Source organism: Nicotiana tabacum, chromosome 10, assembly GCF_000715075.1.
Source record: "Nicotiana tabacum cultivar K326 chromosome 10, ASM71507v2, whole genome shotgun sequence".
Classification (NCBI taxonomy): domain Eukaryota; kingdom Viridiplantae; phylum Streptophyta; class Magnoliopsida; order Solanales; family Solanaceae; genus Nicotiana; species Nicotiana tabacum.
The window spans coordinates 84,059,546-84,082,984 of record NC_134089.1 but is presented as its reverse complement, the minus strand read 5'-3'; the positions used below and the strand labels follow the sequence as shown (position 1 = coordinate 84,082,984).

Sequence of the window (23,439 nt, the reverse complement as noted above, 5' to 3'; positions counted from 1 at the left end):
AGGGAACAAAACTTATTATAGACAATGCATTGTTCTCCTCCAAGTCCCGAAGAAACTTGTTGAGTTTTATAGATATCCGCCGAAATGGGTATCATGTTGAGACAATAGATGAAATGAACAGGGAATATCTTTGTATTACAAAGAATATTTCTGGCCAGAAATGCATTGTAGAAAAGTTACCAACTTTATCTTCTGGCTTATACTATTCAAAAATTAGTACAATTGAAGCATACTCTATCGTAAACCAGAAGTTTACGAATTCAAATACTTTTGTGCTTTGGCATGGCCGTTTGGGCCATCCCGGATCATTAATGAACAGACGAATTACTGAAAATTCGAGTGGGCATCCATTAAAGAACTTGAAGATTCTTACAAACGACGAATTTTCTTGTGATGCTTGTTACCAAGGAAAAATGATCACTAGACCATCACCAATGAAGGTTGGTATTGAATCCTCTGCCTTTTTAGAGCGTATACATGAGGATATATGTGGACCTATTCACCCTCCAAGTGGGTTGTTTAGATATTTTATGGTCCTAATAGATTCATCTTCAAGATGGTCTCATGTGTGCCTACTATCATCTCGCAACCTGGCATTTGCAAAGCTATTAGCCCAAATAATTCGATTAAGGGCACAATTCCCAGATTATCCTATAAAGGCTATTCGCCTTGATAATGCTGGAGAATTCTCATCTCAAGCTTTTGATGATTATTGTCTATCCGTTGGGATAAAAGTTGAACATCCTGTAGCTTATGTTCATACTCAAAATGGTCTTGCAGAGTCATTTATTAAACGCCTGCAATTGATAGCAAGACCACTACTTATGAAAACAAAATTGCCCACTACTGCTTGGGGCCATGCTATCTTGCATGCAGCATCACTTATCCGTCTCAGACCGACACATTATAATAAATATTCTCCGTCACAATTAATTTTTGGTCATGAACCAAATATTGTCTATCTACGAATTTTCGGATGTGTTGTATATGTGCCAGTAGCACCACCACAACATAGTAAGATGAGACCACAAAGAAGGATAGGAATATATGTTGGGTTTGAATCACCCTCTATTATTCGCTATCTTGAACCATTGACAGGAGATTTATTTACTGCTCGATTTGCAGATTGTCGGTTTGATGAAACAAATTTTCCACAATTAGGGGGAGAGAAAAAGGAAATCAAAAGAGAAATTGTGTGGAAAATTTCATCATTATCTCACTTTGATCCTCGTACCCCTATATGTAATCACGAGGTCCAGAAGATCATCCATTTACAGAATATAGCAAATCAAATGCCAGACGCATTTACTGTTTGAAAAGGATAACTAAGTCACATATCCCAGCAGAGAATGTGCCTATCCGAATTGATGTCTCAGTAGGACCATCTACTAGCATAAGAAATAGTGAACCTAAAGCACGCCTGAAGAGTGGTAGGCCTTTGGGTTCTAAGGATCGAAATCCTCAAAAAAGAAAATCGACAAATGATCAAAACGATACTATGAAGGGATCTCCTAAAGAGACCCAAAATCTGATTAGTTCTGAGATTCCTGAAGAAATCAATGAACCCGAAGCTCATGTGAGTGAGGAACTTTTAATAAGTTCGATCGGTGATGGGATTAATTTAAATTGATTTGAAATAGTGGTGGATAATATTTTTGCATATTATGTTGCACTTAATATTATGCAAGATAGTGAGGATCTTGAACCTCAATCTGTCAAAGAATGTCGACAAAGATCTGATTGGCCAAAATGGCAAGAGGCAATTCAATCGGAGTTGAAGTCACTTGCTAAAAGAGAGGTCTTTGGACCAGTAGTCCAAACACCTGCTGGTATAAAACCAGTTGGTCATAAATGGGTTTTTGTGCGAAAAAGGAATGATAAAAATGAAGTTGAAAGATACAAATCTCGCCTTGTTGCACAAGGATTCTCACAACGACCTGGAGTCGATTTTGATGAAACATATTCACCTGTTATGGATGTCATAACATTTCGATATCTCATCAGTTTAGCACTACATGAAAAGCTCGAAATACATCTAATGGATGTAGTTACAGCTTATCTGTACGGTTCACTTGATAATGAAATTTATATGAAAATCCCTGAAGGATTTAAAATGCCTGAAGCAAAATCTCAGGAAATGTATTCAATCAGATTACAAAGATCTTTGTACGATTTAAAACAATCTGGCGCATGTGGTATAATCGCCTTAGTGAATATTTGCTGAAAGAAGGTTACATAAATGATGTTATTTGTCCATGTATTTTTATAAAGAAAATGGCATCAGAATTTGTTATACTTGCTGTTTATGTTGATGACATAAATCTTGTTGGAACTCCAGAAGAGCTCCAAAAGGCAATTGAATATCTTAAGAAAGAATTTGAGATGAAAGATCTTGGAAAGACAAAACTTTGTCTTGGTCTGCAAATTGAACATTTAGCAGACGGGATCTTTATCCATCAATCTGCCTATACAGAAAGGGTCTTAAAACGCTTTTACATGGACAAAGCGCACCCATTGAGTACACCAATGGTTGTTCGATCACTTGAAGTGAATAAGGATTTGTTCCGACCTCCAGAAGAGGACGAGGAACTCCTTGGTCCCAAAGTACCCTATCTCAGTGCAATTGGTGCACTAATGTATCTCGCTAATGCTACAAGGCCTGACATAGCATTTTCTGTTAATTTACTAGCAAGATATAGTTCTTCTCCTACACGGAGACATTGGAACGGTATTAAGCATATATTGCGATATTTAAAGGAACTCTTGATATGGGTTTGTTTTATGCTAACAAAGATAGTGCAGACCTTGTTGGTTATGCAGATGCAAGTTATTTATCTGATCCCCATAAAGCTCGATCTCAAACTGGCTACGTATTTACATATGGAGGTACTGTCATATCATGGCGCTCCACAAAGCAATCTATTGTTGCTACTTCTACAAATCACGCTGAGATAATAGCTATTCATGAAGCAAGTAAGGAATGCGTATGGTTGAGATCAATAATTCATTTTATTCGAGAAAAATATGGTTTGGAATGTGAGAAAAGACCCACAATTTTATACGAAGACAATGATGCATGCATAGCCCAATTGAATGGAGGATTTATAAAAGTAGATAGAACGAAGCACATTTCACCAAAATTATTCTACACACACGATCTTCAGAAAAGTGGTGACATTGATGTGCAACAAATCCGTTCAAGTGATAATCCAGCAGATTTATTCACTAAATCCTTGCCAACTTCAACTTTTGAGAAGATGGTATACAAGATTGGAATGCGGAAACTCAAATATTTGAAACAAGGTTTTCATCAGGGGGAGTAAAATACGCGATGCACTCTTTTTCCCTTACTAAATTTTTTTCCCATGGGGTTTTCCTTATAAGGTTTTTAATGAGGCAACTAGCAATGCGTCTTACTAAATATGTGTACTCTTTTTCCTTCATTGGTTTTTTTCCCACGTGGTTTTTCCTAGTACGATTTTAATGAGGCACATTATCTTTTAATGAACATCAAAGGGGGAGTGTTATAAATATATTATATTATGGATGTTCATTTAGTACTCCGTTGTAAATATGGGACTCCACCGTAAATATGTTTATCTATTTAATACTCTATTGGAAATAAGCTTCCTGAAGAAGCTTATCACTTCAGTACTCAGTTATGGATAAATATTACCCCCGGTAGAAGATTATCCATACCGGGTATAATAAGCTTATCCTTTCAGTACCCAGTTATGGATAAACATTACCCCCGGTAGAAGATTATCCATATCGGGTATAATAAGTTTATCCTTTCAGTACTCCGTTATGGATAAACATTGCTCTCAATAGAAGATTATCCATATCTGGTATAGTAGCAGCTTACACAACAACTTCCTTTCTTCTATAAATAGAAGAGATTTCAGTTCATTATGTACATCAGTTTGAATTCGAATAATATATCAGTTTCTCTCTATACTTGTCTTTACTTTATAGTCTTTATTTTATAACAAATATCATTTTTTATTCATAATCCAAAAGAATCTTGGGAAAATGCATAAGTATCCCCTAACATATACTCGGATTCCCAACTACACACTTTTTCTTTGCGGGAATTCTATTACCCTCCTAAACTTATTTTAAATGTAATTATTTGCACCCTTAATGCTGACATGACAAAATGTGTGTATTTTACTCTCCCAAAGGAGAGTGAGAAGCAAGAAAAAATGATTTTCAGATTATTTTTTATTCTTTTTTACCATTTTTCTTACTTTTTTTCATTTTCCTTTTCCTTTTTCTTTGTATTTTTTCTTTTACTTTTTTTTTCCGTTTCTTCTCTAATTCCGGCGGATATTCATTCACCGACGACTTTGTCTAACCGTTTTTCTTTCATTTTTTCTTTTCACACACAAATTAAACTCTAAAAAAATATCTATTCGTAAGCAAAGCAAAATACACTCAAATTTGGGGGGAAAAATTCATCATCGGAAAACCTTCTCATGTCGGAAAAAAATGATGTATTGAAATTTTAACTGGAAAAAGTTTTCTCAGCTCATATTCGCTTTTATTTCTTTTGCTCTTCCTCCCACATATAAATTACACTTTCAAGAAAAATTTATATATATATAAAACAAAACAATCTTAGATTGGGATAAAAATCTATCGCCGGAAAAAATAATTCGTCGGAAAAATAGTGTTTGTGAAATTCCGACGACCACCATTTTATGTCGCCGGTGACCAAAATAAAAAGAAAGAGAATGAAATAATAATAAAAATGAGAATAATAAGAAATAAGAAAAAAGGATAAGAAAAAGAAGAAAGAATAAAAAAAAGTACTAAAAATACATGTGGGGCGCGTGTAACTCACCACTTGCCAAGAATGTGGTTGTCAGCGTTAAGGGTGCAAATAATTATATTTAAAATAAGCTTAGGGGGATAATAGGATTCCCGTAAAGAAAAAGTATGTAATTGGAAATCCGGGTATAAGTTAGGGGGGTACTTATGCATTTTCCCAAGAATCTTCAAAGACACTACAATTTGCTTAACTAATAATGACTACAGATTTTTTTTGCACTGAGTGCAATAAATCATTACGCAGGAAAAATGATTTTGGCTAAAATTTGAACTTGTACATTAACTAATTTGTCTATAACAACAAAAAATTCAGTGCAATAATTGGGTCCGGGCACATCACGGGCCAAACATAACTAGTAGATAGAATAAAGGGAAAATGGCCAGATATATCTATGTACTATTAAAAATTGTCCACATATATCCTCTGTTATACTATCGGTTTAAATTTACCCCTCCCGTTAATAAATTAATAAAAAATATCCTTATTTCTAAGGGTGCTCCACCATGGCAATCCAAATCCAAAATAACCTCACCATCTTCTTCCCCTTCCATTTCTTCTTCCCCCCTCATACCTTGAATTTACGAACTTGGAGAACCCCGGCTTTGTGGGGTTATTCCGACCTTAACCAAAGCGATGAAAGAGGTTAATAATCCTCCCTTGAAGTACATATTTGTAGATTAAATAACAGCCATTGAGAAAGTAGCAAACAAAAGTTTAGCCCATTTTATTCCAAAAAAAAATGAGCAATGTATTTAAGATAATTCTTTGTCATTCTGGAAAAAAATCAAATCTTAAGTAAATAAAGATTATTCTTCACCACTATGAAATGTAAATGGATATATAGTCATTACTGACCCGTTTTACTTCGTTCATTAACGATGAACAACAAAGATCTCTGATGTCGGTTTTGTTTGTTTAGAGAAATATATGTTCATATGTATTTGATTAAATAAAAGTAATGCAATGTGGCGTGGATTTCTATAGCTAAAGATTCAATGTTTTCTAACTACTTGGCCACTACATTCTCACAAAAAATAGCATATGAGAAATTTTTTGATATTAGCAATACCTCAATATAATGGGGTTTTGTGATTTATTCTTTTAAGTCTTTTGAAAATTATTTATCCGTATTAGATTCAGAGATTAACAGTAATTTTGTCAAGATTTAAAAGAAAAATATTTGGAACCTCCGTTTCAAGGTATGAGGGGGAAAGAAGAAATGGAAAGGGAAGGAGATAGTGAGGTGGCATGCCACGTAGCATCCACCTCACCCAAATGTCAGATCATGTAGGATTTGGATTGTCATGGTGGAGCACCGGTAGAAATAAGAGTATTTTTTATTTCTTTGCTAACGGAAGGGATAAATTTAGACGAAGGGGTCGTTTGGTAGGATGACTAGCTAAAATAATGCATGCATTAGATGTGTGTATTAATAATACCTTGTTTGGTAGACATTTTGAACCTATGCATTAGTTATACAAGCATTAGTTATACATCCTATTTGGTATTATCCTATGCATAACTAATGCATAGAAAATAATGGTATTAGCAATGCAATGGGTTTTAATGCATGCATTAGCTTAGTTAAAGATAAAATTATCCTTCAAAATTATGCTTGATTAAAATATGCTAGTTACTATAGTAATGCAGGTTTAAAATAATCCAAATAGTGAGAAATAAAATTATATCTCTACTAAATAAATAAATACTTGGCATATATTTTTTTTTATAAATAAATTTTAGTTATATATTACAATATAGGTAAACAATCAAATACTTTTTTTAAACTTTTTCATATAAAAATATTTCTCAACATATGTTTATTTTAAAAAGTTAGAGTGATGGACTGTTTTTGAGGGCATTTTTGTAAACAAGCAATTCTTTTAGAAATTGTGCAATACTTTAATACATCAAACCAAACAATAGATAAGAAATATGTCAGCATAACTAATACCAGCATTACTAATACACCCTATTCAGCATTATTCTTATGCACCCTACCAAACGACTCCTAATAGTACAACGGAGGACAAATATGGATAATTTTTAATAGTACACGAGTATATGGACCTTTTCCCTAGAATAAATGTAAAAAAGAAATCAAGTGTTATAAAATAAAGACTGTAAAGTAAAGACAAGTATAGGGAGAAACTGATATATTATTCGAACTCAAACTGATGTACATAATGAACTGAAATCTCTTCTATTTATAGAAGAAAGGAAGCTGCTCTGTAAGCTGCTACTATAAGCTGCTGTGTAAGCTGCTACTACAAGCTGCAGTGTAAGCTACTATAAGCTGCTGTGTAAGCTGCTACTACAAGCTGCTGTGTAAGCTGCTACAAGCTGCTGTACCAGATATGGATAATCTTCTACTGAGAGCAATATTTATCCATAATGGAGTACTGAATGGATAAACTTATTATACCCGGTATGGATAATCTTCTACCGGGGGTAATGTTTATCCATAACTGGGTACTGAAAAGATAAGCCTATTATACCCGGTATGGATAAACTTCTACTGGGGGTAATGTTTATCCATAACCGGGTACCGAAGTGATAAGCTTCTTCAGGAAGCTTATTTCCAATATAGTACTAAATAGATAAACATATTTACGGTGGAGTCCCATATGGATAAGCTTCTTCGGGAAGCTTATTTACAACGGAGTACTAAATGAACATCCATAATATAATATATTTATAACACTCCCCCTTGGATGTTCATTAAAAGATAATGTGTCTCATTAAAACCTCACTAGGAAAAACCACGTGGGAAAAAAAATTCTAGTGAAGGAAAAAGAGTACACATATTTAGTAATACGCATTGTTAGGTGCCTCATTAAAAACCTTATAAGAAAAACCCCATGGGAAAAAACCTTAGTAAGGGAAAAAGGGTGCATCGCGTATTTTACTCTCCCTGATGAAAACCTTGTTTCAAATATTTGAGTCTCCGCATTCCAATCTTGTATACCATCTACTCAAAAGTTGAAGTTGGCAAAGATTTAGTGAATAAATCTACTGGATTATCACTTGAACGGATTTGTTGCACATCAATGTCACCATTTTTCTGAAGATCGTGTGTGTAGAATAATTTTGGTGAAATGTGCTTCGTTCTATCTCCTTTTATAAATCCTCTCTTCAATTGGGCTATGCATGCAGCATTGTCTTCGTATAAAATTGTGGGTCTTTTCTCACATTCCAAACCACATTTTTCTCGAATAAAATGAATTATTGATCTCAACCATACGCATTCACTACTTGCTTCATGAATAGCTATTATCTCAGCGTGATTTGAAGAAGTAGCAACAATATATTGCTTTGTGGAGCGCCATGATATGATAGTACTTCCATATGTAAATACGTAGCCGGTTTGAGATCGAGCTTTATGGGGATCAGATAAATAACCTGCATCTGCATAACCAACAAGGTCTGCACTATCTTTGTTAGCATAAAACAAACCCATATCAAGAGTTCCCTTTAAATATCGCAATATATGCTTAATCCCGTTCCAATGTCTTCGTGTAGGAGAAGAACTATATCTTGCTAGTAAATTAACAGAAAAGGCTATGTCAGGCCTTGTAGCATTAGCAAGATACATTAGTGCATCAATTGCACTGAGATGGGGTACTTCGGGACCAAGGAGTTCCTCGTCCTCTTCTGGAGGTCGGAACAAATTCTTATTCACTTCAAGTGATCGAACAACCATTGGTGTACTCAATGGGTGCGCTTTGTCCATGTAAAAGCGTTTTAAGACCCTTTCTGTATAGGCAGATTGATGGATAAAGATCCCGTCTGCTAAATATTCAATTTGCAGACCAAGACAAAGTTTTGTCTTTCCAAGATCTTTCATCTCAAATTCTTTCTTAAGATATTCAATTGCCTTTTGGAGCTCTTCTGGAGTTCCAACAAGATTTATGTCATTAACATAAACAGTAAGTATAACAAATTCTGATGCCATTTTCTTTATAAAAATACATGGACAAATAACATCATTTATGTAACCTTCTTTTAGCAAATATTCACTAAGGCGATTATATCACATGCGCCCAAATTGCTTTAAACCGTACAAAGATCTTTGTAATCTGATTGAATACATTTCCTGAGATTTTGCTTCATGAATTTTAAATCCTTCAGGAATTTTCATATAAATTTCATTATCAAGTGAACCGTACAGATAAGTTGTAACTACATCCATTAGATGTATTTCAAGCTTTTCATGTAGTGCTAAACTGATGAGATATCGAAATGTTATGGCATCCATAACAGGTGAATATGTTTCATCAAAATCGACTCCAGGTCGTTGTGAGAATCCTTGTGCAACAAGGCGAGCTTTGTATCTTTCAACTTCATTTTTATCATTCCTTTTTCGCACAAAAACCCATTTATGACCAACTGGTTTTATACCAGCAGGTGTTTGGACTACTGGTCCAAAGACCTCTCTTTTAGCAAGTGACTTCAATTCCGATTGAATTGCCTCTTGCCATTTTGGCCAATCAGATCTTTGTCGACATTCTTCGATAGATCGAGGTTCAAGATCCTCACTATCTTGCATAATATTAAGTGCAACATTATATGCAAAAATATTATCCACCACTATTTCAAATCGATTTAAATTAATCCCATCACCGTTCGAACTTATTAAAAGTTCCTCACTCACATGAGCTTCGGGTTCATTGATTTCTTCAGGAATCTCAGAACTAATCAGATTTTGGGTCTCTTCAGGAGATCCCTTCATAGTATCGTTTTGATCATTTGTCGATTTTCTTTTTTGAGGATTTCGATCCTTAGAACCCAAAGGCCTACCACGCTTCAGGCGTGCTTTAGGTTCACTAGCTCCCATGCTAGTAGATGGTCCTACTGGGACATCATTCGGATAGGCACATTCTCTGCTGGGATATGTGACTTAGTTATCCTTTTCAAATCAGTAAATGCGTCTGGCATTTGATTTGCTATATTCTGTAAATGGATGATCTTCTGGACCTCCTGATTACATATAGGGGTACGAGGATCAAAGTGAGATAATGATGAAACTTTCCACACAATTTCTCTTTTGATTTCCTTTTTCTCTCCCCCTAATTGTGGGAAATTTGTTTCATCAAACCGACAATCTGCAAATCGAGCAGTAAATAAATCTCCTGTCAATGGTTCAAGATAGCGAATAATAGAGGGTGATTCAAACCCAACATATATTCATATCCTTCTCTGTGGTCCCATCTTACTACGTTGTGGTGGTGCTACTGGCACATATACAGCACATCCGAAAATTCGTAGATGGACAATATTTGGTTCATGACCAAAAACTAATTGTGACGGAGAATATTTATTATAATGTGTCGGTCTGAGATGGATAAGTGATGTTGCATGCAAGATAGCATGGCCCCAAACAGTAGTGGGCAATTTTGTTTTCATAAGTAGTGGTCTTGCTATCAATTGCAGGCGTTTAATAAATGACTCTGCAAGGCCATTTTGAGTATGAACATAAGCTACAGGATGTTCAACTTTTATCCCAACTGATAGACAATAATCATCAAAAGCTTGAGATGAGAATTCTCCAGCATTATCAAGGCGAATGGCCTTTATAGGATAATCTGGGAATTGTGCCCTTAATCGAATTATTTGGGCTAATAGCTTTGCAAACGCCAGGTTGCGAGATGATAGTAGGCACACATGAGACCATCTTGAAGATGCATCTATTAGGACCATAAAATAACTAAACAACCCACTTGGTGGGTGAATAAGTCCACATATATCCTCATGTATACGCTCTAAAAAGGCAGTGGATTCAATACCAACCTTCATCGGTGATGGTCTAGTGATCATTTTTCCTTGATAACAAGCATCACAAGAAAATTCGTCATTTGTAAGAATCTTCAAGTTCTTTAATGGATGCCCACTCGAATTTTCAATAATTCGTCTCATCATTATTGATCCGGGATGGCCCAAACGGCCATGCCAAAGCACAAAAGTATTTGAATCCGCAAACTTCTGGTTTACGATAGAGTGTGCTTCAATTGTACTAATTTGGCGCTTGCACCGCTTCATGCTTTTGTTCCTTCCTTTTCCACTGCTGGTGGTGAGGAGGCTTCTTTGGTGCATTATTATTACCATGATTGGGGTTTCTTCCCCGACCACGGCCATGACCACGACTAGGGCCACGACCTCTTCCACGTTTAGCTTGGTGGAAGTTCGTCTCATTCACTTCAGGGAATGGACAAGAACCAATAGGTCGACTTTCATGATTTTTCATTAATAGCCCATTATGTTGCTCTGCTATAAGAAGATGTGAGATAAGTTCAGAATACTTTTTAAATCCCATCTCTCGATATTGCTGCTGCAGGAGCATATTCGAGGCATGAAAAGTGGTGAAAGTTTTCTCCAACATATCATGATCAGTAATATTATCACCACATAATTTTAATTGGGAAATAATTCTGAACATAGCAGAATTATACTCACTGATAGATTTAAAATCTTGTAGCCTTAGATGAGTCCAATCATAACGTGCCTGTGGAAGAACGGCCATCTTCAGGTGGTCATATCTATATTTCAAATTATTCCACAGTATGACTGGATCTTTAATAGTGAGATATTCCATTTTCAGGCCCTCATCAAGGTGATGGCGTAGGAATATCATTGCTTTGGCACGGTCTTGGTTTGATGCCTGGTTTTTATCCTTGATGGTGTCTGCCAGACCCATCGCATCAAGATGAATTTCAGCATCAAGCACCCAAGACATGTAGCTTTTGCCCGATATATTCAGGGCTACAAATTCAAGTTTAGAAAGATTTGATATTATTTAGGAAAAGAAAGTTCTTACCTCAGATACTTTCAAAATATTTGCTCGAGATGGTAGAGCTTCGTGCTGATAACGTGTTATAAAATAAAGACTGTAAAGTAAAGACAAGTATAGAGAGAAACTGATATATTATTCGAACTCAAACTGATGTACATAATGAACTGAAATCTCTTCTATTTATAGAAGAAAGGAAGCTGCTCTGTAAGCTGCTACTACAAGCTGTTGTGTAAGCTGCTACTACAAGCTGCAGTGTAAGCTACTATAAGCTGCTGTGTAAGCTGCTACGACAAGCTGCTGTGTAAGCTGCTACAAGCTGCTACTACAAGCTGCTGTGTAAGCTGCTGCTGTACCAGATATGGATAATCTTCTACTGAGAGCAATATTTATCCATAACGGAGTACTGAATGGATAAGCTTATTATACCCGGTATGGATAATCTTCTACCGGGGGTAATGTTTATCCATAACTGGGTACTGAAAAGATAAGCCTATTATACCCGGTATGGATAAACTTCTACTGGGGGTAATGTTTATCCATAACCGGGTACCGAAGTGATAAGCTTCTTCAGGAAGCTTATTTCCAATATAGTACTAAATAGATAAATATATTTACGATAGAGTCCCATATGGATAAACTTTTTCAGGAAGCTTATTTACAACGGAATACTAAATGAACATCCATAATATAATATATTTATAACATCAACTTTATATTGACCGAAATATAGGCGCCGGCACGTTGTTTCAACTGTTCAGAATGGCAAGCAGCTGACACGTGTCGGTTTCTTCTTACGTGGACCAATGAACTACCGAAAACAGATCGTTTCTTAACCCTCTCCTCTCGTCCACGAATTTTGATACCCCGAAAACCCCTAGAAGTTTTTAGGCCACAAATTTGATCTCATTGCACACTTGGCTTTCCACGTACTTATTAATATTTAAAAATACATTATATATCTTCGAGATAATTTCAAAGCAAACAAAAAGCTTCTTTCCTCTCTCCCTACATAGATCTGTGTTTCCTGAGAATCAAACTAGGGTTTTTGGAATTACAGTATTGATTTTCCGGCAAAGTTCGTTCTCGATATTTATTGGTTTTCCGGTGAGCTTTCCGACAGTAAAATTATCTTAGTTTTTTAATTTTCCTGTATTTTCAGTGTTTCCAGCTTGTGAATTGATTTGTTGCTGAAAAGAGTAGGAAAAGTTTTAATCTGGAAATTATTGTTTTGAATGTTTCTATGTGATACCTCTTTAACTGATGATTTCACTTAGTTGAACTCGATTTAGCACTTGATTGAGAAATGATAATTTTAGTATTGTTAGTGTAAAAGGAAATTTGGCTCGTATAACAAGTTCACAGTGTAAAAGAAATGATAATTTTTATGAAGATAATAAACGACTAATTACTGTATACTAGATTCTTTTGTTAGTCTTATTGTAATAATTTAGCTAGGTTTTTTGTCCATAATAAAGAGGCGTTCCTCTAATTAATAAATAAAAAACGGTAGCGTTACCACCTTCATATCCACGCCCCGTTACTACTCGTTAATTGAGTTAGCAAATACCAGTGATTTATGAACACCGTTTCCTCTTTTTCTTGTTAAGCTGATATTTGCTCATTTTTCTGCTTGTTCAACCGTCTTTTATATTATGTCTGCGTGTTTTTAAGATAATAGATACTGTGAAACTCACATTTATTCTTTTCCCTCCTGCCAAAAGAGAGACCAAATGAGAAAAACAGACCATTGTGTCTAGAATCTCATTATTAGTGGCAGTCTTGTATTCTAATATTGTAGATTTCTATCTTCATGTTATTCCTTTTGCCTTGTTTCTTTTGTTTTGTTCTCGTTATTGCTTGTTGCTACTGCTATTTTCACATTTTTCCTTGTGCCGAGGGTCTACTAGAAACAACCTCTCTACATTCACGGTAGGGGCAAGGTCTGCGTTCTATCTACCCTCCTCAGACACCACTTGTGGGACTATACTGGGTTGTTGTGTCTAGAATCTTCTTGATTTTCTCTCAATACAGTAAATTGTCTTTGCCAAATTGGTATGGAGGCCTAGTTAATATACTGTAATTTTTTTTTACTTTTTTTCTTTTTTTTTAAGAATAGGTTAATATACCGTAAAGTTGTCTTTCAGTAGCCGTGACTACTCATAATCTCTCAGGACTTACAGGCTAGACTTTTAGTATTTTCTAGATTGGCATCGATCATCATTCTACTTTCATCTGGCTTTTTCATTTTTCAAATTTAACTTTATTAATTTATTAATTTCTACTCTTGATGAACACATTTTGACAAATATTCTCTGCAGTTACTACAGCTAAAATTCTGGTATTACAGCTAGAAGCTAAAGATGGGGACAAGTTTTGCGATAGTGATAATCATATAGTGCAATATCCTATTGTGGATGTGTTTGTGAATTCCTTCCAAGAGTGATAACTGTGCAAGGAGGTGGTTTAATCAAGTACTGTGGGAAATTAATCTACAGTTAAATATTGTAATCAGTGATAGGAGCAAGAATAAGTTCCTCCACTAAATAGTAGCAGCAGCATGATGTTAGAAGAGGACTTATGGGCGGATGCACCTGATTTTGTGTTGCCTAATACCTGTGGAAAAAGCTCATTAAATGTTGGGACATTGCATCATTGCTTCAAACGTAAAAACGTAGACTCCATTGACAGTGACTTCTGCCAAAATGGCCCCATTTTGGACAACAAGAAAGCTGCCATTGGGGAAAACTCTTGTAGCTTTCCACTTGGTCCCATTTCTCTGGTAGATGATGATCTGAGTTGTTTTGACAACAACCGGGTGGATAAAAACACTAATGATCTCTTGTATTATAACTGGTCTGAGATGGGGAACTTTGAGGATATTGACATGATGTTCAGGTAATTGTTTTCTTCATATTCAATGAGGTGAAGCTTTCAATTGTCCTATGTTTTTTTTCATGTTTAAAAGGAGGAATTCTATTCAAACTAGTACTCACTATTGTGATGTTCTCCCGCAGTTGTGATTCGACATTTGGACTTGGAGCCAGCAATGAGGATGACCTTGGTTGGTTTGCATCATCAGATACTATTGAAGGATCTGGAGATCGATTGAGGTCAGATATTCAGTGTCAAAACTCAACATCCAGTGCACTGAAAAAAAACGGCAGTCTTGAAGTTTCAAGAACGGAGGAAATGGGCAGTTCAATTAGTGATTCTGGCATTAAAAGTCAACCAGTTAGCTATAATGGAAATTTGTGGCCCTCACAGAAAGATGAATTGGCCAATCTGAGCCATCTGTCTTTTGTGAATGGATCAAGTAATTCAGATTGCAAACTAGTACCTCTAAAGAAAGTAAGTATAATTCTGTCTTGGTGTACTTCAAATTCTTCTCTCTTACTTTGAGTTCTGTGTTGAGTTACTTCTGAGGTGGGCGTTTGGAGAAAGTAGAATTTTCTGATAGACTCCAAGTTGAGATGTTGACTAACAGTTAACTGAGGATCAGCGGTAGTGTAATGGTAAATTTTGAAAGTGATGGTAGTTCCATGTTACATGATCTTTCTCTGCGTGCGCGCGTTTATGTAAAATGAGATCTCATAACCTTAGCATGGGCTCAATTCATCCTGAAAGTGCGGTACCAGTATTAATTTAAATTCTTCTTCCTAGGGTGTGGTAACTTGTTTTGAAAATTTATATCATTCTTCATTACTTAATTTCTGATACGTGGACTTTCTAATTGTATATTAGGTTGATTGTTGAGTCGTCTTATCAAAAAGAATTGGGTGCATTCATCTTGACTGCTGTTGCATAAAGATAGTCAACCATGATTCCCCCTCTTTTTATTAATTTTGCTTGTGTGGTTCTCCACAGAATAATATAAATAAGAAGCACGCAAATCACCAGAACCAATCGGAAGGAAAGAGAAAATGTGTTTTTATAGAAAATGGTGATGCCTTGCGTAATATTGATGGCCTTTCAGAAGAGAGAAGACATTCTACTGAGGCCACTGGACCTAAAGGCAATTTGATATCATCGGGTATTCCTCAGCAAAATGAAGCTCATGAACATGAGACTGGTTACTTACATAGTGGCGTTTCTTACATGTCTGATTACAGTCGTTCAGATCAAATTGTCCATCACCCAACTTCATCGATTACCAAATCTGGAAATGATGGTTCCATGTCCCTTTCACCAAATCATCTGCAGTGTAGGCAGAGCTCTCCTGATCCTTCTTTTCAGATGGGTACTATCACAACAAGTGAAAAGGTGGAGGAGAAGCTACTTCATCATTCTGGAATTAAGTTTGAAAATAGCAGTGATCCTGAAGGCATTAGCACGAGAATTCCACCAGAATTAGGTTCCTCAATTATAGCAGAGAGCACTTCCATTAGTTCTGGGTTGGATGAAGTAGCAGAAGAAACTGCTGGATTTCATCAGCTTCAACATGTCACAGAACGGGTAAGCGGGATCTCTACAAAATTCACATGTGTTTCAGTCTTGTTTGGTGATGAATTTATTAATTGAGTTGGAAAAATAATTTAAAGTTACATGTCAAACAAGTCTTATTTTGTTGGTCCGAGTGTCCCTCTACGGAAGTAGCATGTGTTCAAACTTGTTTGATGCGAGTTCATTACTTTAAGCTGGAATATTTTATTTAACCTTACATGTCCAACCGACCTTAGATTTGATGGTTCGAATCTGAAGCAAATATATTTATTGTTCTAGGATCATATTATGTGCTAGAAATATTTTACATCTTGCTGTGGTTATGGATATAGTATATTATAGGCTTGCAGACTTATACACACTTATACATCAGGGTGGTCTTTTTGGGCATGTTGCGGTTGGAGATCTACTAAAGCTAAACTGTTTCATTTCTCATCATCTAGTTGCACACGTATGTTGCTTCTTTATGGGGTATCACCTCAAAAGCTTTTGTTTTATTTTTTTGAAATTTTGTTTTTTGTTTGCTTGAATTATCCCAATCTGAATCCTCTCCCCTCTGGCTGCGGTGTAGCAGTTAGCAGTCCTGCTGAAAAATTGACTGATTCGCGGTATTTTCATTTTTATAAAGCTAATTATGTTTTACTTTGTTGGTTTAGTTGGATATAAGGACAAAGCTCTGCATAAGGGATAGCTTGTACCGGTTGGCTCGGAGTGCTGAACAAAGGCATAGAGATGCTAATGTCATTAATGACTCTGGAGATGATAGAGATACAAGCCAAGCATTGACTTGCAAAAGGACAAACAAGTATGAGTATTTCTTGAGCGCTAAGGGCCATTCTTCTCAAAACATCTCATAATCTTGACTCTCGTATTACAATTGTTTTAATGTGCATGCATAATATTTTCTCAGGATAGCGCGTGATCTTGGCTCTTGCATTGCACAAGTTCTAATGCATTAAGTACTACAAGCTTTCTGTGAGCAGCCAGTTAAATGTGTATTTTGGCATCAAGTTTGAGCTTAATTTAGCTTACCTCACAGATGCGAGGTCTTTTGTGTGAATACCTGAATAGTATCCCGAATTTAAAGTGGCATCTGTTTAGTAGTGTAAGTTCAGAACTCTGCTCAATTCCTTTTTATCCATTAGGGTTTCTCGTTGATCATTTATGCATTTTGCTAGAAAACAGAGTTTGTACCAGGTTTGCCATTGGCTGGTCACTCCTGGGCTTCTTCAGGACAATAGGCAGTATGTACAGTACTAAGTTTTGTGATTAAGGAGCCCGATAGTACAGAGTAGAACTGTTCAGGTTCTATTATAAACATTAAACTGTGCACAAAAATTTAGAGAAATAAGCAGGAAGGGTGGATTTTAAATTACCGTTTCTAGTTTCCAAAGATTGCACCCTATGGTTGATTAGTAGACAGTGCTCTCAAGTCTCCACTACCCCTCCCCAGCCTAAAATGACTGAAGCAGGGTTTTCTGTTCAAGAAGTTATTGCTTGGGAAAAAGAAAAGGATAGACGGTTAGAAAATCGAAAGCTTATCGATTGTTGAAATTAATATACACGTCGTTGTAATTACGAGTCTAGAATTGTTAAGTTTTTATTAAGATACTGCTGTATATTGGAAAAATATCACGTTTATAGTGCTTGACACCTTTAATAGGTATGTCTTGTATTTGTCAAATTATCAAGTTTCCAATATATCTCTAATCTTCCATCATTTTTTTTCAAAATTTGATCATTTTTCATTTCTCTCGAGGTAACTCGAGTGTCTTTCTAAATCCTTAGAATGCAGTTCCTGATCTTTTTTGTTCCCCCCCTTTTCTCGTTTCTGGTATCTTAAGAAACCTCATGTTCACAAGTTTAGCAAGGTATCTCAATGGACAGGATGGTACTGTAGGAGCATGTTTTTTTCTGCCAAATAATGTTGGTAGATCTCATTTGTGCTTGTTTGGTTGACCAAATCATAGTTTTATGCTCAATCTTACCAGGTGAAGGAATAGGACTGTTAGTTCATGTTAGTGACGATTGCGGAAATTAGACATTCCTCTTTTTCTTTGTTTTGGGTTTCAGAAAGAAAAGGGAGAGGTAGGTAGTCAAGTTAGTGAAAAACTAAGCCAACAAGTTAGGGGATCTTCATTTTTTCTGTTTGGCTGGGTGGGGGGAGGGGGAAGTGGGGAGGTTGAGGGTCAGTTGGCGGACATCATAGGTGAAATTTTCATAAAGCATTACATAATTACCATACGTAATTATAGTTTGTCTAATTACCGTTCTTAGCTACTGTTCAATTGTTACCGGCTTGTATCACTTGTATTCAGACGCTCAACGAATACAACATGTGTCAATTGTATTTGTTCGAATGTAACTTGTATCAACTGTATTTGTTCGCGCAACGAATGCAACCAAGGCGAAATACATGGGTACTTCTTGCATCTTCTTGATGCCTTTTTCTATAAAACTCATTACTTCATCGAAATACATTGGTGTATATAAAGAATACAATATGTATCGACTGTATTAATTCGCACAAACGACTATAACCAAGGCGAAATACAAAAATACAGAAAAATAGAATGCTCTTGTAGAGAGTCGAACTCAAGACCTCCGCTTACTAAACAGGTGCTCTAACCAATTGAGCTACGAGAGCTTGTTGTACTCTTGTTTCAGTTCAAAACGATTGATCTACCTGTATTTGTTATAAAATTCAAATATAGCTAATTGGTAATTTTCTGAAAGTAAAGCTACGAATGACAAATACAGTGTATATGTTTGTTGTGTCGCGTAATTTTTCCTAGATTCTATTCTATTCGCATAATTTTTCCTAGATTGTAATGGCTTGTATTGCAGGTGGCAAGGGTATATGGACATGGAAAGAGACACCAATTCTTTAGATCGATCTATTGCACATTTGCTCTTCCTCAGGTCTTCAGGCTCATCTGTAACACCTGCCCCTGATTCCTTGGCTTGAGGTCCTCTTCCACGGTAAGCTCTTCTAATATTAAACAACTTTCGTGTTTGACATTCTGGTGGATCAAACCTTATCATGATAAATCAATGAACAGATCCATGGTTCTCTGAGTTGCCAGCTGGTGATGTCTGAGAACTTGATTTGTCGTGGAGAAATGCAGCTAACGAGAGCAAAAAGTTGCCGATAACTGACCTTAAATACTTAAAAAAGCTTCAAGACCGATGGTGGTGTCTGCATTCAATCATTATGCTGGCCATGTATAGGGCCTATCAACATTTTACAAGGTATTTTACATGTTTTTTGATGTTTTATTGGAGATGTTTCCAGTCCATTTTGTTGCATCTCTTTGAATGAGCTTTCACAATCAGTTTCTTTTTATCTTCACTTTGCAATCCATCTTTGTGACTACCACTTTAACTCACAGGATCCATGCACAATAATCCATTCTTCTGTATGCAGATTTTGAACACCTAATTCCATCTGAGAACTGAGCATTTTCTATAATTCTGATATCTTCAAGCCTTGAATTAGTTCATTACATGCCTTTTCCTTTTTCTGGTGTGTAGGCAGTGCATTTATATAAATGGTTCCTCTTTTCTTTTTCTTTCTTTAAATTGGGGACGTGATTTTGCTTACATGAAAACAACAAACAGATTTAGACATTGTTTGCTGAAAATTGTTGAAGTATTTGAATTGACACATATTGCAACCTGCAAGCCAAATCCAAGGTTGCTTGTTTTTATCCTTCCTCTTCTATTGGTGGGCTTATATTAATTTCCACGTAGATAGTGAGCTCAGTAGCTGTTTAATCAGGATTCAGGAAGAAGATAATGTAGCTGGGGAAGCTGCTGAACATGCTTTATTGGTTCTAATAGGTGAATGTGTCATCCTAAAGATGAAGGTTTTTTTTTCTTTCTGCAGTGAAGAAGAGTATGAAGAGCGTATGAATGTACAAAGGACAATTGCCAACATATCAAAGAGTGACAGCATAGTGGAGTCTACCTAAACATTGGTTCTACGTGGAGAAATAAAGGGTTGAATATACTTGCCAACCGCGACTCAAACAATTTGTAAATTCCACTCAATTGATGGCTTAGAGTATACTATGTTGATGCACAGACTATTGCGCCTTAGCTCTCTCTCTCTCCCTCTCCCTCTCGAACAGTCTAGTGTTGGGATCTTGGGGGTTATAATTGGCCTATGAGAAACATTGTTAGTGTAAAATGATATTATCAATACATTTGCCTATATAACTTACACGGTAATTTTTATTTTGTGTATATGGCTATGTTTTGTCATTATATGAGAAAGAGAAACATTGTTGTAACATGTAAAAGAATTTATGTGATATGTAAATTCTTTTTACCTATTATCATTTACAATTGTTTTTAATTGATGTGTCTATGCCATGCCATCATATGAGATACATTTTTGTAATGTAATATTTATCTAGCAAAACTTACTCGATAAAATGTTTTCACTAGAAATTTATCGGATAGATAGGGGATGCGGTAACTTTTTACAATGAAAAAATAATTTACGGAATTTTATGAGTATACTGCATTAAATCCTAAGTTTAGGGACTAATTGAAATTCGCACGGCTAGCATCGCATAGTTAGCTTGGTATTTTGGCATTGTCTATTTGGTTTTTTATGTCGGTTGATGTGTTTTTCTAGCATTTTGATTTTCTGAGCAGTGTAAAAAAAGTTTATTAATTTTTAAGTGACAAAAAAGTTTAGTGATTTTGGTGCAGTAAACAAAAAATTTGATGACCGTTCGTGAATTACAATAAGACTTCTGCATAACACTCATTTCTTATTAGTTTTCCAGCCAGTGAATCAGGTTCCGTCAAAGAACAGCGGTAAATATTAGACAATCTTACGAGGCATTGGTTGACTCTCTCCATTTTCCAGTCGTATCTTTTATATCCCATTTCTATATATCCCATTTAGGGGGTGGGTCGGGTAGCAGGGGAGGTAGAGGGGGCAAGGGAGCCTATAGGTTGAGAATTGGGTCATGGAACATAGGTTCACTAACGAGTAAATCCATAGAGTTGGCGAAAATCCTGCAGAAGAGGAAGATTAATATAGCGTGTGTCCAGGAGACTAGGTGGGTCGGATCGAGGGCGAAAAACGTGGATGGGTATAAGTTGTGGTACTCTGGTGTCCTGAGGGGTAAGAATGGAGTGGGTATCCTGGTAGATAGCCATCTTAGGGAGTCCGTGGTAGAGGTCAGGCGGGTGAATGATAGACTAATGACTATTAAGTTGTTGGTGGGTGAGGGTACTTTAAATATCGTTAGCGCGTACGCACCGCAAACAGGCTTGGATGAGGATATTAAGAGGCGCTTTTGGGAGGGGTTGGATGAGATTGTTCGTAGTATACCGCCTTCTGAGAGGTTATTCATAGGAGGAGATTTCAATGATCATATTGGGTCATCTGCAGGTGGGTACACTGAGGTGCATGGCGGCTTTGGTTTCGGAGAGCGGAACGAAAGGGGAATTGCGCTGTTGGACTTTGCCAAGGCTTTCGATCTAGTCATTGCGAACTCGAGTTTTACGAAGCGGGATGAACATTTGGTTACTTACCAAAGTTCGGTGGCGAAGACTCAGATTGACTATCTCCTCATCAGGAGATGCAACAGAAGGTTGTGCGAGGACTGCAAGGTTATCCCAGGTGAGACCCTCTCAACGCAGCATAGGCTTTTGGTGATGGACATTTGTATTAGGATAAGGAGGAAGAAGAGGTCAGTACAAGGACGCCCCAGGATTAGGTGGGGCGCCTTGACTAAGGATAAAGCTAAGGAGTTGGAAGGAAGGTTATCGGCAATGGGAGCTTGGAGAAGTAGTGGGGACGCAAACACAATGTGGTCGACGACGGCGGACTGTATAAGAAAGGCGGCGAGAGAGGTGTTAGGGATATCTACGGGCCACAATGGTGGCCACAAAGGAGATTGGTGGTGGAATGCAGTTGTCCAAGGTAAAGTGGAAGCAAAGAAGGCGGCTTACCTGCGGTTAGTAGGGAGCACTGACGAGGAGGAGAAGAGAGAGAACAGTCAAAGGTATAAGGTAGCTAGGAAGGAGGCAAAGATGGCAGTGACGGAGGCTAAGACGACAGCTTTTGCTCGTCTGTATGAGGAACTAAGGAACAAAGGCGGGGAGAAGAAGTTATTCCGACTCGCTAAGGCGAGAGAGAGGACAACTCGAGATCTGGACCAAGTGAGGTGCATAAAAGATGACGACGGCAAAGTTTTGATGGGAGATGACTAGATTAAGAGGAGGTGGCAGACCTACTTTCATAAACTTCTAAGTGAAGAAGGGAATCAAGATATTAGACTTGGGGAATCGAGGAATGCCGACCGTCACCATGAATTAAGTAATTATAGGGACATTGAGATCGATGAAGTCATGAAGGCAATGCGTAAGATGAGAAGGGGCAGAGCTACCGGGCCAGACGAAATTCCGGTTGAACTGTGGAGGTGTGCGGGTAGAGCAGGCTTGGAATGACTTACTGCATTGTTTAGTGTTATATTCAAGACTAATAGGATGCCTGAAGAGTGGAGGTGGAGTACAATGGTCCTGTTGTATAAGAACAAAGGTGATGTCCAGAGCTGTAACAACTATAGGGGCATCAAATTACTAAGTCATACCATGAAAGTTTGGGAGAGAGTGGTAGAAATGAGAGTGCGAAGGACGGTGTCTATTTCAGACAACCAGTTCGGGTTCATGCCGGGGCGATCTACCACAGAAGCTATCCACCTTATTAAGAGGATGGTGGAACAGTACAGGGATAGGAAGAAGGATCTTCACATGGTGTTTATTGATCTGGAGAAAGCGTACGATAGGGTTCCTAGGGAGGTCTTATAGAGCTGCTTAGAGGATAAAGGGGTCCCGATTGACTATATTATGGTGATTAAAGACATGTATGATGGAGCTAAGACTCGGGTTAGGACAGTAGGAGGCGACTCTGAACATTTTCCAGTTTTTACAGGGTTGCACCAAGGGTCTGCGCTCAGCCCATTCCTATTTGCCCTGGTGATGGATGCACTGACTCATCATATTCAAGGGGAGGTGCCATGGTGCATGCTATTTGCTGATAACATTATTCTAATTGACGAGACACGAGGCGGCGTCAACGAGAGGCTAGAGATTTGGAGACATGCTCTTGAGTCTAAAGGTTTCAAGTTGAGCAGGACGAAGACGGAATACCTCGAGTGCAAATTTGGAGTTGAGCCGACGGAAGCGGGAGTTGAAGTGAGGCTTAACTCTCAAGTCATTCCCAAGAGGGGTAGTTTCAAGTACCTTGGATCGGTTATTCAGGGGATCAGGGAGATTGACGAGGATGTCACACACCGTATAGGGGTGGGGTGGATGAAGTAGAGGTTAGCGTCGGGAGTCTTGTGTGACA

General features: G+C 37.1%; 1 protein-coding gene across 4 annotated transcripts; it reads left to right on the top strand.

Annotated features, from left to right (window-relative positions):
• Positions 1–12,529: 12,529 nt before the first annotated feature.
• LOC107797919 (protein LNK1) lies at positions 12,530–20,401 on the top strand. 4 transcript variants are annotated; one of them, XM_075223023.1, is made up of 10 exons: positions 12,580–12,728; positions 13,943–14,519; positions 14,639–14,972; positions 15,489–16,076; positions 16,438–16,515; positions 16,721–16,869; positions 16,975–17,169; positions 18,912–19,046; positions 19,127–19,316; positions 19,954–20,401. In XM_075223023.1, the coding sequence occupies exons 2-7, from the start codon at positions 14,182–14,184 to the stop codon at positions 17,021–17,023; spliced, it is 1,536 nt and encodes a 511-aa protein (XP_075079124.1). In that variant the 5' UTR covers positions 12,580–12,728; positions 13,943–14,181; the 3' UTR covers positions 17,024–17,169; positions 18,912–19,046; positions 19,127–19,316; positions 19,954–20,401. The 4 variants fall into 4 exon arrangements, with proteins under 4 accessions (XP_016476339.2, XP_075079124.1, XP_075079125.1 ...); XM_075223024.1 differs by lacking the exon at positions 16,438–16,515; XM_016620839.2 differs by lacking the exon at positions 16,975–17,169.
• The last annotated feature ends 3,038 nt before the right edge of the window (positions 20,402–23,439 follow it).

Bases quoted from the DNA above. Each gene is read 5' to 3' on its own strand.
- LOC107797919 (XM_016620839.2), top strand. From the start codon at position 14,182: ATGATGTTAGAAGAGGACTTATGGGCGGATGCACCTGATTTTGTGTTG. The intron at 14,973-15,488 runs GTAAGTATAATT...GGTTCTCCACAG, and splicing joins AACTAGTACCTCTAAAGAAA to AATAATATAAATAAGAAGCA. The intron at 16,870-18,911 runs GTATGAGTATTT...CTTGTATTGCAG, and splicing joins ACTTGCAAAAGGACAAACAA to GTGGCAAGGGTATATGGACA.